The sequence below is a fragment of the Falco cherrug genome, chromosome 1, assembly GCF_023634085.1.
Source record: "Falco cherrug isolate bFalChe1 chromosome 1, bFalChe1.pri, whole genome shotgun sequence".
In the NCBI taxonomy this organism is placed as follows: Eukaryota; Metazoa; Chordata; class Aves; order Falconiformes; family Falconidae; genus Falco; species Falco cherrug.
Genome location: NC_073697.1, coordinates 59,323,138 through 59,338,969, shown reverse-complemented (window position 1 = coordinate 59,338,969; position 15,832 = coordinate 59,323,138). Strand labels below are relative to the sequence as shown.

Sequence of the window (15,832 nt, the reverse complement as noted above, 5' to 3'; positions counted from 1 at the left end):
TTTAAAAACTCATTAAATCAAGAAAGAGAAGTATGCAACTAAAACGGAAATTTCAGCATTTTAGGGTCTCCAAGTGCTGCATGGTTACTGATCCATCTTTGTGTGGCTCTACCAAACTCGTGTGGTTTCTTGCACTGATTTTCTGTATACTGGTGAGATTCCTTCTGTCTTGTTTATAAGGGACGACAGGAAGTCAGAGCAAAGTAATATATACAACCATGGCATGGTTCCTTACGCAAGGATACAAATCTACTTCCATGGACTGGCTACCATAGGCAGACAAATGAGATTCACACAGTCAAGATGCTTCAAGTCTTCAATCAGCAGTTAAGACACCTGCTTTCACTCCTCAGTGTATCGGAAAAGAAATGAAAGTTCACAAGAAGTAAATATATATCAACATATATTTGGGGGGCGGGGGGGGGGTGGGGGGTAGGGAATGTTGATCTGCTGGAGGGCAGGAGGGCTCTGCAGAGGGATCAGGACAGGCTGGACCGATGGGCCAAGGCCAGTGTATGAGGTTCAACAAGGCTCAGTGCTGGGTCCTGCACTTGGGTCACAACAACCCCACACAACACCACAGGCTTGGGGAAAAGTGGCTGGAAAGCTGCCTGGAGGGAAAGGACCTGGGGGTGCTGGCTGACAGCCAGCTGAACATGAGCCAGCAGTGTGCCCAGAGGGCCAAGAAAGCCAAGAGCACCCTGGCTCAGCATTGGTGAGGCCGCACCTTGAGCACTGTGTTTGGTTTTGGGCCCCTCACTTCAAGAGGGATGTTAAAGGTGCTGGAGCGTGTCCAGAGATGGGCAACAAAGCTGGGGAAGGGTCTGGAGCAGAAGTCTTACGAGGAGCAGCTGAGGGAAGTGGGGGTGTTTAGCCTGGAGAAGAGGAGGCTGAGGGGAGACGTTATTGGTCTCCTCAGCTCCCTGAAAGGAGGTTGTACCGAGGTGGGGGTCAGTCCCTTCTCCCAGGTACCAACAGGACAAGAAGAAACAGCCTCAAGTTGCACCAGGGGTGATTTAGATTGGATAGTAGGGGAAAATTTCTTCATGAAAGGGTTGTCAAGCACTGGGACAGGCTGCTCAAGGAAGTGGTTGAGTCACCATCCCTGAAGGTGTGTAAAAGACATGTAGACGTGGTGCTTTGGGACATGGTTTAGTGATAGACTTGGCAGTGTTAGGTTATTGGTTGGACTAGATCTTAAAGGTCTTTTCAAACAAACAATCCTATGATTCTATGATTTTTCATAAGTTTGTGTGGGGACAGACATCCCTTGGGAATGCTGACTGGAGCAGAGGAAAGGACACCAAAAGCCTTTGGATTTGCTTTCACCTTCCCCTCCCTGCTTTGCTCTTTCCTTGTCTTGCTGTAGGAGCCAGCCAGGCTTCTCTCCTAAGCGGCGTTTGTCCCGCTGTGGGAGCAACGAGACCTCTTCCTTTTAAATGGTCTTGTGACGATGTGTCCAAAGATATATTTCAACCATACTACAGAGAAGAGCCTTGATGTCTTATAAGGAAAGGAGACCCTAACAGAAAAGGAGGTAAATGGAAAAGAGGTGGAGGAAAGGCAGTGTTTGCCACTGGTGGGCTCACCAGAGAGGCAACCCGAGTTGTTTATTTCCTGAACAACACAGACAGCGAACACCCTTCCTGGCCAAGCCCCATCTGCTGTCAGCAGCACTGCCTCCCAGCAGTGTCCACGGCTAGAAATGCCCCAGCGCTCCTGATCTGCTTTAAGATCAGGCCAGATGCAACTAGATGCCTCCTGCAGCTACTGCTGCTTCTCTCCCCAGGCAGATGCAGCCTATCGTCCTCTAACCCCTTCAGGCTACGTGAAATCCTATTCTCGGGCAACTCAGGAAACCTGAAGGGCAACCTCGACAAGAAAACTTGATTACTTACTGCCCACTTCCCTCTCAAGCTGGTGGTCTACACTTCCCACTCCCAGGAGCCTTGATTGATCAAACAGCTCCTGACCTGACCCTGAGCCCAAGAGCAGCCGCCTACTACTAAATTCCACTTAATATTTTGCCACAACAGCCATTCCCGAATCACTTCAGTGCTCTGACTGTTCCCTATCTTCAACTTCTAGGCACCCAGTGGCTGGTACCAACATTGTTTTTGAGGACAATCAATAAGCCTGTCTCTCCCATAGCCTAAAACAGGTATGTTGTAGGTACCTGGGACATCAGGGACTGCAGCGTGACAGCAGAGAGCTAAGATACGTGAGGTGCCATGACCTGACTGAGGTTAACTGAGCATGGCAAGCCACTTCAGTGAGAGATGCCCAGCTGTGGGATTTTCTCTCTTCATCAGCTTGCCCAATGCTAGGATAGGCAAGCTTCAGTTTGCGTGTTGCCAAGTCCCTAACTAATGACCAGCCCCCAGCTGTGAAGCACTCAGCTGGGCTGGGCAAGAGGGCTGTCTTATTGAACATAGATCTTCTCTCCTTTGAAAAATGGTGCAAGTGAAAGCACGTGTACTCTGAAGGCAGTGGCTGGCTGCAATTATCTGCTACAGACTTAAAACACTAATCCATGCAGTGCAAATCAGTTTGAGATGCAAAATACCTATATGTCGTAGCACTCTTCTCCAGCTTAAACACAGACAAGTTTGATTTGTAGTAGGGCTCCTTTTTACTGCAGTAGCACTTTAAAGGGGACTTTGAGTGCTGCCAAGGGAATCTGCATCACTTCAAAGTGTCGTTGTACCCCTCCAGAGGTCTAGTAGGTACTAGTGTGATTGGTACTCTTCTACATGGGAGGTTTTAAACTTTTCTCATCAAAATACACTGTCTTGTTCCAACCCTGTTACAGGCTTTGAATTATAGCTGCAAATTAAAGCTGTATTTGTTACACTTATGAGGTTAAAATCTGTATATGGAATCAGAGAAACCCAAGGCTATTTTGCCTTGCACTATGCCTTAATCAGTAAATTCACACTTTGGAATCCAGTTTCCACTGAGTGATGCTTTACAATAAAGAACAGGATGCAACCCCCTGATTATTGAGATATTTTAAAAATAAACTATTTCAGTAATGCACAAATAGCAATGCCCAGAGGAAAAGTTTCAAAATAATTATATTTAGGATTGGGCTACCAGAATATTCCAATGGCAAAACTTGCAATTACCCACAGAGCTGTAACTCTTGGTATGTTCAGATATAATGGGAAGACTGAGCATCACATTGATGTAGCAAAAACATCTCCTCCCCTACAACATACATTCAGATACCAGCAAGTTTTTTCCAATATAACACCATGTACATACCAAGCGTTTTGTCAGTAGACACATCTACATAAGGAATTGCCCCTCCTAACTAGCACAGATATATACTAGAATTGAGAAATCTAGATTTCTGTCTAATTAAGACTTTTCTTCACACATCAACAGGAATTCCCCTAACTTAACACAGTATGAAGTATCATATATACTTACGTTTCCTTTGACCACATAATTTGAATCGTTCCTTATATCTCTTGCCAGGCCAAAGTCACAGATTTTTGTTATTCGACCATGAGTTAGAAGAATATTTCTTGCAGCCAGATCCCTATGAATGCACTAAATAACAAACAGACAAATAAACAAAGCTATTTCATGACATCCTTAACAGGTTGTTGCTTGGTTACATGTTTACTTAGCTGTATAACTTACTGCATTATGCATTTTAGGGCAAGTGGGAAGTCATAATGAAGCCATGGGCTAATAAGCTTACTCTGATAATTAAACATTCTGGTGTAGCTTCTTTACTATCATGACATTGATCCACATGGTTAAGGTTGTTTATGCATTTATTCTTTAAAAGACCACTTGCAGTCGCTTTGATTTTTCTAGTGTTTCACATTTGCAGCTAAAGTTTAATGTGCTTTTTCTCTGACTTCTTACCAAAAAAATCACTGGCTTGTTTCCTAACACAGGACAAATAAGGGGAAAATGTGGTTTGTTTCTAAAATAATTCCAGTCTTCTATTAAATAACTGTTGTAATTGAGGGAAAAGTACTGAAAAACTGAAAATAGGGAAAATTATGATAACCACTTCAAAGCACACAAGTATGGAAACTGAATCCCATTTCAGAAATACTCCTCTGGAAGACCTGAATCATTAAGAACCTAGAGAGCTCTGTAAGCAGACCTAAGTATTTGAAAATACTGGAAATTTGTACATGCCTGTATCTTTCAATGAACAGTCATGAGTTCAGTGACCTAGGCAGCTTATATTCCAGTTTTTACTTTAGAAGTCTGCACATATTTGTAACTGCAGCTCCGAAAGTGTGCCCAAGTTTCCCAGCAGTTGTTTCTTTGTATGTAACTGTGGAGGCCATGAAAGTTTGTTAGAGAACAGAGGTGATTCTCTAACAAAATGATCTCTTTTTCCATCTGGAAAGTGTTAAGCTCCTGCTTTACTGGTGGTATATAGTACACACAGGCCACAGCTGTCTAAAGTAGCTGAAGATGGTTCAATTTTTTTTTTCCTCGAAATACAAAACTTTAGGAATTCCCTACAAAAAAATAATGTAAAATATCAAGAGTTATGCAAATCAAATTCAGAAAATAACTGTGGGCTACATAAGCAACTTAACCTCTGTCCTTTTTGCATGTTTAGACAAGGAATTATTTTAATGACAATTACTGTCCCAGGGGACTCTCCTTTGCCTCCCAGTTCAACATATTCTGCACTTTGCGTATGTAAAGCTGAGAGCATAATTGCTCTAAAGCAGTAAAGGAATGGCCAAGCATCCAGCATGTCTTTGCCTTCTTCCTCCAAAATCAGTGCAGTTTGCATTGAATAAAGACTTGCCCATGGAAGGAAGCCCTGTCTTGTGATTAAGGCACCATGTGCTTAATAAGGGAATTATCCCCCCAGGACGGGCTCCTATCCTGACTCCAGCACAGAGGCACTTTTATGCCTCTGAGCCTTGACATACCAGCAAGTTGCAGAAGAGCAGCTGGGTACTCCGTGCTGCTGGTCTGTGTGGACCCTCATTCCCCAAGGGTGTGAGGCAATCTGATCAGCCCACACTACTCTGCATTTCCTAGCTGGAGCTAAGAGCATGTATGTACACAACAACCAAAGAGGACCAAGCACAGTAAGGTGTTAGAGCAGTGCAATTTTTTTCTGTAATAAAGCCGTTAATTCTGCACTGCCGAAGTGATACTACGTATTACTTCCTAACCTCACTATGAGGTGGTATTGCATTCATCATTGCCTTTGCTACTCAATGCCACAGTGTCTGTCTGTATCAATGGAAAGACTATAAAGAAAACTGTTACCAGGAATGATGTATAGTGAATCCTGGGACTATTCTATAGGATAAGAAGAAGAAATAAAGAATATGTGTGCTAAGGACTGGATGTCCTGAATAGTGAAAGATGCAGGAGCCTGGTGAAAACCACTAAAATCTGTAATACAAGGCTGTCAGGCCTGCTTTGGAGCTGTTGATAGATGAAAAATAAACTAGACTGTTTGGAAGGAGGAACAGCAAGGGAAGAACAAGTATAAAAGCAAGTTTTAATGTGGACATCCTTTGGAGCAGAATTAGAGCTGCATTTCCCACTAAAACAGGATCCCAGGATTACCTTATTTTTCTTAAACTGTTTAATTTTAGTTTTGCACTTTATCCAAGGTGCACCGGTACTATCCTGTGTCTATAATAGTTACATTTGCATTTTAAATGGCATTTTTCCAATAAAATGTAAGAATAACCATAGGAAGGAAGATCATAACTATGCTGTACTTAAGACTTGTGTTCTTTATAATCCCTTTCTGTTATGTAATACCTCTCCTATGAAACCCAAAGAAATGTCTATTATGCTCAGAGTAGCCAGTGAAGATTCTTTGTGGGTCTCTAGGCTGACTCTTTCTTTCCAGAAAATCAAAAACCAAGACATACCCTGTGCATTAAGCCACACTACAAAAAAAAAAAAGGCACACAATGTGATAGCTCCCGTTTAAAGGCAGTATTCTGCATGAGAGAAGTAGCAAGTGCAGCATGGTTTAAAACATGCAAAGAGATAACTTTGCAGCTGTCTTCATACTGTTCTTTAGTTTGTAAACTCTTCATCAGTGTCACAGAGAATAAACCTTAAACTCTTGAGATTTAACTGTTTTTGAAGGTATCCACACATTGGGTTTCCAGTTCTTTCCTGAATACCATTTAATTTCCATATACCAAAGAGTCAAGAAGTAGTTTCTCAGGTTTCCTGTGGGTTTCACTGCCTCCAAAGCCATCAGGAGTTCTCATGAAAAATTACCTGTGTGCTCCAGGAAACACAGGTCAGGCTGAAGATCAAACCCATAAGAGGCACCACCCAAGCTAGGCAGGGTTCAGCAGCACCAGCTGTCTCCCAACACATGACACTATTAATCAGTGGAGCTTCAGGGTGCAGCAAACCTACTTCGCTGGAATTCCTCTCCTCTGTCTCTTCTCTTGACATTTATGAGACTAGTTTCTGTTCTTTTGGAAGGCCACTGACTCTACTAGCCTGAATTGCGGATATGCAATAGCGCCGCTTCACATTGACTACTGTGCACCCTATATTCTGTTCTATGGGATATAAACCACCACTTTTGGCCAATGAGCACAGTACAGAACTCCAACATTAACAAAAGCTTCAGGTACAAGAAAGAGCACATCAGTTTGCAGCGCTTGTTGAAAAGAACAGAGAAATAGCCAGCATTTAAACAGTAAAATACTGAAAATTATGCTAAAGGAAAACTGAAATCTACTTGATTCTGTCCAGCTCTGAAAAATTCTTAACTTACATTTTTGGAGGCAAGGAAGCTCATGCCCTTTGCCACCTGGTAAGAAAAGCTTAGTAGATCTTCAACATCTAGAGCAAGTTCATCATCTTCTGACATGGAAAGGGCAACATCCTGATCAGTGTAAGATCCTACGCAATGTAAACAACAACAGCTTTTGAGTGGAGCAAGAGTAATCATTTAGAAACAGAGTTGTCTTAATGTTAAACCGAAACAGTGATCTGAGTAAGTACCAGACTAGAGTCATCTAAATAGCCCATCACAAAAAAGCAAAAAATAATCCTGACACTCCATTTAAGTGTGGAGAAATCCAAGACACTGTAATTTAGCATGTTGTTCTTTCTCAAGCCTTCTCATATCAATTAATGACTTTTAACTGTCCACGTCCATGAGAGAAAAGTATGATAAAACTGAAAAAATCCACGAAGTTGCTCTCTCTGCACTCCCACCAGCAAACAGAATTCCTTGTCACTGTACTCACCAGGCTTCACTGGTCGTTTTTTATCAGCTTTTGGTGGGACTGCATATGACACTCCCGGTTTCATGTCCATATACTCATTGGCAACATCACTGCAGAGGCAGCAGATGAAATGAAACATAGTTTAGTGAAAAAGGTCTCAAAAAAAGCCAAGGTTACACCCACCTTCTGAACATGCTTTACAAATTATCAGCAGATTGGAAACTCAAAAGTGTGTAAAAAAATATGAGGAAAGGCCTGTACAGAAAGAGAAAGATTGTCAGTACAGCTAACGATACACCTCAAAGTCTGGAGTCTGGCTCATGTGGCAAACAAAACCTTTCACATGTATATTGTTTATACAGACTTCACTCTCTATAATTTAACATCCAGATGTTTCACAGGATCTGCTAGTGCTTCCTTCTTCTGTTTAGGGCAACTTCAACCAGAATATTTCAGCAACTCAAGTAGCAATTGAAATGCAGAAGACAAATGGTAAGAAACGTTACATTCAGAGAATCCCAAGTTCCATAGGGGATTTGTTTGTATTTGGAAGAATCAGCTGAGGTTTGGGACAGCCATCTGGTACATTTTTTAAGTTTTCTTACTGCTATATAGAATTCAAACGTACAGATTTTCATACTATATGGTTTATAAATACACAGTTAGGCACCTTTAGAAATGATGGATGTACTTTGGCATTTTTCACTTCATTGCCATTAGAATTCATATACACAGCTCTTCCTTAGCCTGAACTATGTTTAGTTTATGAACAATAAATGCTGCCACAGAGCTAACATGGCAAGGAGTAATGAGATCACCAATAGCTTTAGTCATCACCAAACCCACATCTGACGCATTTAGCAGCTGCAGCTTTACAGTATATACTAACACAAGAATATGGTAAATACTCTGCTGTGAATACCTCTATTTACTAAATGTGCTCAGACAGTGAGATTCCTTCACTGAGAAGAGGGCACACCTCCAACATCAAATCACAGCCTTGTGTTCATCACCTCAGTGCTCCCAGCCTCCCTGGGGCATCACCAGTTATCCATACATTACCACAGCACAAACAGCTTCACCAGTGCTATGTCCCAGAGAGACAAAGGACATTACCACCTCCTAAGGGTCTGTCTGGTCCTTTTGTGCCTGCCAACATAGAGTAATGGGCCCACCGGGGCAATAAACAGACTAAAAATAAAAATGGACAGGTATTGTAACAGCCCCTAGGTTTTGGTAAGTTATACTTTGCAGAGAGAAGGAGTGAGCAGGAAATCTGCTTGGAAATGTACTCGGAAAGTACACTGGTGGGCTGGTACCTAAAGGAGAGTGGTTAAAAATATACAGATGAAAAAAGTTAAAGTACAAGAGCAATCTCAGAATCGTGACACGGGGTCATATCACAAAATCCAGCGAGCTAACGGTGGGAGTTTGCCTCATACTGTAAGGCTCTGGTTTGATTTTCTAAGAACTCATTTCTGAAAGCAGGAACTTAGGAAAGCTCAACAGTACTAACCCCCTGACATTGGGGGAATTGTCATTCAAGCTGCTAAATCAGCACTGCCAATGTTTAACAGGAACGATAAACACAAATACTCAGGAAGACTGAAGCCAAGGAGTTGCATGAACTAACTAAAGGAAATTTGATAAAAAGAGTAAAACAGAGACCATATACAATAAATTGTGCTCTGTTCAATAAACCACCCACTGTACAAATCATCTCTTTAATTAAATTGTTTCCTTGCACAGCAAAGAATTTTCAAAACCTGCTGCCTGAAAGGTTTCTCCACATCTCTTACCCCTAATAAACTTCGATATCTCCTCCTTCCCAATCTTCTAAAAACGTAAGTACATTACAGCAGGTCATACTTACGCTGCAGGCTCTGCCTGATGCAAAAGGTTCTCATAAACTGCTGTTTCTGCATGTTCTTCATGTTTTGGACAAATAAAGGAATCACGTTTCCGTCTTAGAAAATTTAAAAGATCACCATAGCAGCAATATTCTGTAATGACCAGAGTGGGACCTGTAGATGTACATGAAGTTTAGAAAGCAGGTGAGTATTGTTTTTAAAGCAGAAAACTACACAGAGATAGCATTCAGCCAAGCACACAGGCTGGTCTATTAAAAAAATCACACTGCTTACCACTGTTTAGACTTGAAAAGTTATAGAAAAGTAACCCAGCATCTTCCCTTTCACAGAACAGCAACTATGGTCCAGCTAAAGCAGCGTTGCTCCCAATTAATTTCCCGGTCCCCTCAATAGCATTGCATTGTACAAAAATTAAACAAATAAGTCTTTTTCTCTTTTGCCATGTGATAATGTTTCTGGCCAGACACATCTGTTTGATTTTGCTCACTTCCTGAAGGAAGTTATTTGTTCCAAACGTTAGAGTAATTCAAGCTTCCAACATTAATCCTTTTGATTCACTTCTGTTTACAGTAGAGCTTCACACTCCTTCAGTAATGTTTTGGAAATGATGTAGTGTGTTATATTCTGCAGTATAATAGGAAAAATCATTCAAACAGAACAGCCCGCTCCGACAGAAAACTACATTGCACAAGGTCTTAGAATATTAAAATGAAATCGGAAAGGAGAATCAAGTCATCTCCAGCACGGAGGTTTATATATCAAATATATGTTTTCTGAGTGAATGACTCCAGCTATGGCCCTTGAATATGTAATTGCACTGTGTGTTATTTCATCTGTAAGGTTATTCATTACCACCATTTCTAACCTCACTAGTTTATTTCCATTTTTCTGCAGTTAAAAATTACAGCTTTTGTAATAGCAAAAGTTGTGTTTGTGGTGGGATTTTCTTACAGATGCCACATTTTTTCAGCTGAGACAGACATGCACTCAGGCCAGTAAGTCTGCTTTGTTGACTGCTTAAACAAAACCATTTCATTTTATTTTTAAATCATTTAATGTGAAAGTAAGAAATGGTTTGCCTCTGTCTAAAACTATGAGTTTTTACAGCTCCTTTTCTTTGACAAATGAGGCAAAAACTGGAAGAGCAAATATTTGTGTAAGAAGCAACACCATTTTTCACATTAAAATGAACATAAATTAAAAATACAGGACTGTATCACTCATAATTGACAATTCAGCTGTTTTGTAACTCTTAACTATGTACGAAATCAAACTTAGAAATACTAAAATGTGAAACATTTGGGTTGTGCAATAGTTTATTTGGAAAATTCTTTTTCTCAACTTTCTGCTGCTTAGAACGTGTAACTTCAGTGGTGCCTAAACAGACACATTTACAGTTTAAACAGAAGGTTGGAAGACTATACAAGACAGGCCTGTTGACTTCACCTTGGATACCAACAAGGAACCAGTTCACTTATCTTTTCTCATTCATGAGAAACAGCGTGGTGGAGGAAAAAACTTACGGCATGTATTTTGTCATCTCTCATGAAGCAAGGGCACAATGGCTCACATGAAAGAGAACAACAGCAACCTTCCTGTTCAGCTGCAGATAGAGTGGTCTCATTACTTGCTTTTAGGGTGAGCCTAAAATCTAAATTCAGTAATTCCTAGGTGATAGTGACAATGATCTGCAACCTGCCTACACAAGTAACGTATTTAAGATTTCTACACTTAGCAGCACAGCACTCTTCTTAAGGTTCCTCCTTCTAGCAATAAAAAAGGAACAGAAATAATCAATAATCTGTTGATAACCCCACCTCCAATAGTGCAAGCTCCAAGCAGATTCACGATATTAATGTGGTTTCCAAGGTAACTCAGCACTTTAAGCTCTGACATCAAGGCTTCTCTTTCCGTTAAATGGGCACTCGCTGCAAGGCAAAGCACAAAGTTCAATATGTAACACACCAACCAGAAGTGAGAAAAAATTGTTCAGTATATTACAGCAACTTACTTTTCAACATCTTTACTGCTACTGTCATCGCAGCATCAGATTTAAATAGACCATAAGCAGTGGCTTCAACAACTTTTCCAAAAGCTCCAGCACCAAGGGTTTTACCTAATAAAGCAAACCAAAATACTCTGTAATGACTTGGAGCACTTCTTCCTGAAGGGTTCAACATTTTGTTTTATGATATCAAGGAAGCTATTGCAGATATGCCTGCTTGCTTTTTGTCCCAAGGTAAGTATGAACAATTATCACTGTTTGCATTATTAAAGTCTTTTTGACAAAACCCTCCTGTGTTTGACCAAAGTCTCATATGAGACCTAGAGGTTTCATCTTGTAGATGAAGTTAAATAAATCTAAACTAACCAAAACTCAACCGGTTTCTAGGAAATTCCCATTTGTGATCATAAGGAAGTTGTGTTGGGTCTATGTAAACATAGTTGTTTCCATTTATTTCTTCAACAACTTTCCACTGAACTTCGTATTTGGGTTTCTGGAAAAAAAAAAAAAAAAGAAAAAAAAAGAGAACAGCTGTCACTACTGAAGGCTCCACAGGCAGTTCACACACTTTCCTAACTCAGGCAGGAGGGCTTCTGATTTTACCTGTAAGTATATGTACACCACGATCATGACTATGATGCACATCAGTCCTGCAGCAGCTCCAAACGCAATTAGTAAAGGGGTGAAAAGGGTATGGGTACGGATTTGTTCTGGAAAGAAGCAGAGAAAATTCTGCTTAAATACTGAACAAGAAAAACTATCTTAAAAAGATGCAGGTGAAAACTTTTCCTTGGTCCTTCCTTGTGAAAAACAGTTTGGGGTTTTGACTTTCCCAGATGTGCTCCAAGTATTAGAATGGTTTTCCTGAACAAGCTGTGGGGGACAGAGCTGGCACAGAAGCCATCCACTTTGTTGCCTTGGGAGTCTCAGCTTCAGCAGTTCAGGAGGCATGACACCGAGATCAATTAATGCAAGGGGTTTGCATGATCTCAGTTAGGTTAAAGAACCTTTGTTCTGAAGTCCTAATTTCTTCTATTTTTCCCCCCCAAGGTTGATCTCTACAGCACAGTCTTTACAAGTAGAGGTTGTGCCGAGTAGCAAAGGAATACCACTCCAATAAAACCCATCTGCCCCAAATCTGGCTTATTTGTTTATATCTGGGTGTAACAGAAAAAAGGAAGCAGCAGAACATTTGATTTTGCAGAGAAGAGCACAGATTTACAAACACATTTCAAGCCATCTATATTCTAGTGTTCACCGCCCCCCCCCCCCCCCCCAAACCCACAAATACTTCTACAAAACTCATAAGCACTTTTGCAGTATGTTGTCGTTACTTTGTTTACAACAGGAGGGACTTTAGGCTCCAGGCAAGTTCAGGACCGCATTTTTCCTCAGACATTGTAAAAAAAAAAAAAAAAAAAAAACCACAAAACAAAAAAAATGCAGTATTTCCTTAAAAAAAAAAGTAATGGCCTAAATAGTTAAAAAGGACAATGACAGGAAAAGAAAAGTGAGAGAGAGGGAAAGCCAGTGTAATGCTGCAGGTGGTTTGTCCCTGTGCTGCACAGACAGAAGAAAACCAGCTACTTACTACGCTGCAGATCTGTAGCCGTAAAAAGACAACACCACAATATTCATTGAAAAATTAAAGCAATGCTTTGACAGGCAGAACACACAGCATAATACGTTATCATACACTCAACCCAACCACAGTACCATAAACTTTCTTATGGCAATGGTAAACCATTTAAAATCCTCTTAGAGAGAGCTGAACGGCACCCACGTTTTATGGTCTCACTCGCTCCAGCCATTACCTTTAATAGCAAAGTTGAAGAAAGCAGAGGTCCTGTCCCCATTGCTGGAGGCCTCGCAGCACACTGTGCCAGTGCTCCTGAACATACTGGCGTTAATGGTGCTTTCAACCAGGATTCGCTCAAATGACGGCACTGATGAATTTGTGTAACTGATTTTGACATCCATGGGGGATATTGTCGGTGAATCAAAACACCTGGGAGAAACAATACTGACAGTTACCTGCCAATGACTGCTACCTCTGCCAATGAATGCTCCTGGAATGGATGACAGGTCCTGCTGTTGAGGCAGATAGGCACTGCCAGACCACCAGATAACTGAACGACACTGCTCTACAACGGGGTTCAGCTGAAGATCTTATCCTCAAAACTTAGCCTACTCACAATGTCTCCTTGTCTTCTACATAGTGGGTGGAATGGATACGTACATTTACACCAAGCCTGACCCAGCTGGACACATGAGGTCTTTGTGTTTGCTTTTGGCTAGATACACCTACAGGTCTGTAAGTCCACTGCAGTTTTTGTACCATTCCACCTGCATCTCCAGCTTCAGATTTGAGCAACTGTGGTCTATTACCTCTCTGGAAAACTTTCCCAAGCATCATTTTATTACAGCACAAAAAAAAATAAAAATCCATGATGTACATACACCACCATCAAGATTACATGCAGCCAAAAACCAGGCCGTTCTGTTATCTCAGGATGCTGCCTCTCCTTCATATGTCAAATATTTACTACATGAGCACACAGTTAAGATTAAAAAAGGTACTATTTTTAAAAAATGAGGCAATAACAATTATTTTAGGCATAAAACAAATTATATAGACTCATGACTTGCTAGTATGAGATTTACAACCATGGTGGAAGTCAAACAAAACCTTAAAACATGCTTCACAAATGCTCACTTCACAGTGAAACACGCAGTCTTTTTAGAAATGTGGTAACTAAACATCAGGTTTTATTCATAATAACTCCAGCCTTGTTTACTTATCATATGCTTCATGTGAATAGAAATCTAATTACTTTATGTCTTGAAAAATTATATCACTAGGCAATAAAACAAAAGGTAACAGCCATATTCACAAGTGACTTTGCAATTGTCATTCTGTGAAACTGCATGCAGAATGTGTATCATTTGGGGCCAAACTAACAGGAACCTCAGCTAGCTTGCAGCAGAGAGAAAGTTTGCCTTTTACTTTTCCACAGCAGAAAATATTGCTTATTCCCCACTCAAAGACAGAATGCAAAGCAAAATAATGAATCATATCCCTGCCTTCTCTCAAACCACTGCAAATAATGCAATGCCAAAAATGATTAAAACAGTGATGCAACGTTTGAACATTTTTTAAAAATGTTCAAATTTTTTTTAACCATTAAAAAAAAAACAACTGAGACTGTTACTGAGTCATTTTATGTTCTTAATTTAATTGGGTGTGTTGCATCTAGACTAACCTTTGGAGACCCTGGTTTACTTAACTCACCTCTGCTCAGTTCCTGGGCAAAAATACCAGTATATGGTAGGGGCTGGGAATCCAGCTGCTACACACTGGAGAACACCATTGCTAAGTATATCCAGAGTTAGAATCTCCGGTTTTGCTGCAATAAACAAAAATGAGTCACGTTAGGGGAACACAGAATTTGCATTGCTATTTGCTGCTCACCCCAGCAACCTGTGTGCATCATCGTCTGTGGAATTACTCAGCTGAACAGAGCTTTGCATGTTCAGGGGTGTCTGGGTCTGAATTGGTGCCCTGCAAGCACTGACCATCTTGTGAAAATACCAGTTCTTACACTGAATGCTTGGGCAGAATTTCAGAAGAATACCCTACCTCCACTGAGTATTCGGTTCCATGAAATATCCTAAACCAGCAAAGCCCAGAGCTTAAACAACCCAAAATGTGCACTTGAAACAACAGTGCAGTTCCTGTTCCTGCACAAGCACGACTTTACCTGCCTTCAAGGACGGTTCCTTCACAGTTATAAGCATACCGAATCTGTCAAACCACATCTCTCTTACATCTGTCATGTATTAAATACTACCACCGCAGCCAGAAAAGGAACTACAGTGCAAGGCAGCCAGTGCAGACCTCCTCCTTCCCACAGAGGACGTAGGTCCCTCCAAGATACTGCTACCGAAATGCCCAACTGCCTGACTCTCAGAAACACTGCACGTACAGGAAGCTAATATTCAGCTGAACGTACAAGCTTTCCAAACGATAATTCATGATGGCTCGGGTAGTTCAGAAAGCAATCCAGTCAGCCAACACCTTCTGCCACATCCTGCACCAGAGCTAGTCCTGCAGGCAGTTCAGGAGCTGCTGCTTCAAGTATGGCTGGTAACCGGCATGATGAGACTGACTTTACCGTTACTAGTCCAATGTCACAGGCTTCAACCAAGGATGCCACCAACACAGCAAGATGTTTTTCTTGGTGAAACTTGAATTAGAGGCCTTATTTCCCATAACTGCCTTAGCTTCCTTGCAAAACCATCCAAGAAGAAATTTATGGAAAAAACAGACTTATTGCAATGAGGCTGCTCACCTGACAGGTACAAGTTAAGACTTTATTATCAGTTAATACAACTTTACAGAATTGTAAGACGAACTTCTAATATTCTAGAAAGTAGTGAAGCTGTATAGACTACAGTGGGAAAAGGCAGATTTATTCAAATAAAATCCACATACAAAGACTGCACAGCATTAGCTTTTAATGAATAATCTACTTGCTGATTAAATTAGAGGCAATAAAGCACATGTATATTCTCAATCACATAGCATCTCCTCCTGACTCATGTTACAGGAACCGAATGTTCTTTCATTTCTAAATCAGCATGTTGTGTTTTATACAAGCCACCAAGAACCAAACATTGTAAGATGCTGAGATGGATTTTCAGCATTACCCATTCGGTGAGGAACTTTTTGAGAGAAC

The 15,832-nt window shown here is 40.9% G+C and overlaps 1 protein-coding gene across 1 annotated transcript in view; it reads right to left on the bottom strand.

Moving 5' to 3' along the window:
• KIT (KIT proto-oncogene, receptor tyrosine kinase) overlaps positions 1 to 15,832 on the bottom strand; it is a 58,688-nt gene that overhangs the window by 2,899 nt on the left and 39,957 nt on the right. The window contains exons 8-17 of the mRNA XM_055723438.1: positions 14,386 to 14,500; positions 12,908 to 13,101; positions 11,697 to 11,803; positions 11,460 to 11,586; positions 11,100 to 11,204; positions 10,906 to 11,016; positions 9,091 to 9,241; positions 7,239 to 7,327; positions 6,761 to 6,888; positions 3,436 to 3,558 (exon numbers count right to left, since the gene is read on the bottom strand). Coding sequence (XP_055579413.1) covers positions 3,436 to 3,558; positions 6,761 to 6,888; positions 7,239 to 7,327; positions 9,091 to 9,241; positions 10,906 to 11,016; positions 11,100 to 11,204; positions 11,460 to 11,586; positions 11,697 to 11,803; positions 12,908 to 13,101; positions 14,386 to 14,500 — 1,250 coding nt within the window. The remainder of the gene's footprint in view (positions 1 to 3,435; positions 3,559 to 6,760; positions 6,889 to 7,238; positions 7,328 to 9,090; positions 9,242 to 10,905; positions 11,017 to 11,099; positions 11,205 to 11,459; positions 11,587 to 11,696; positions 11,804 to 12,907; positions 13,102 to 14,385; positions 14,501 to 15,832) is intronic.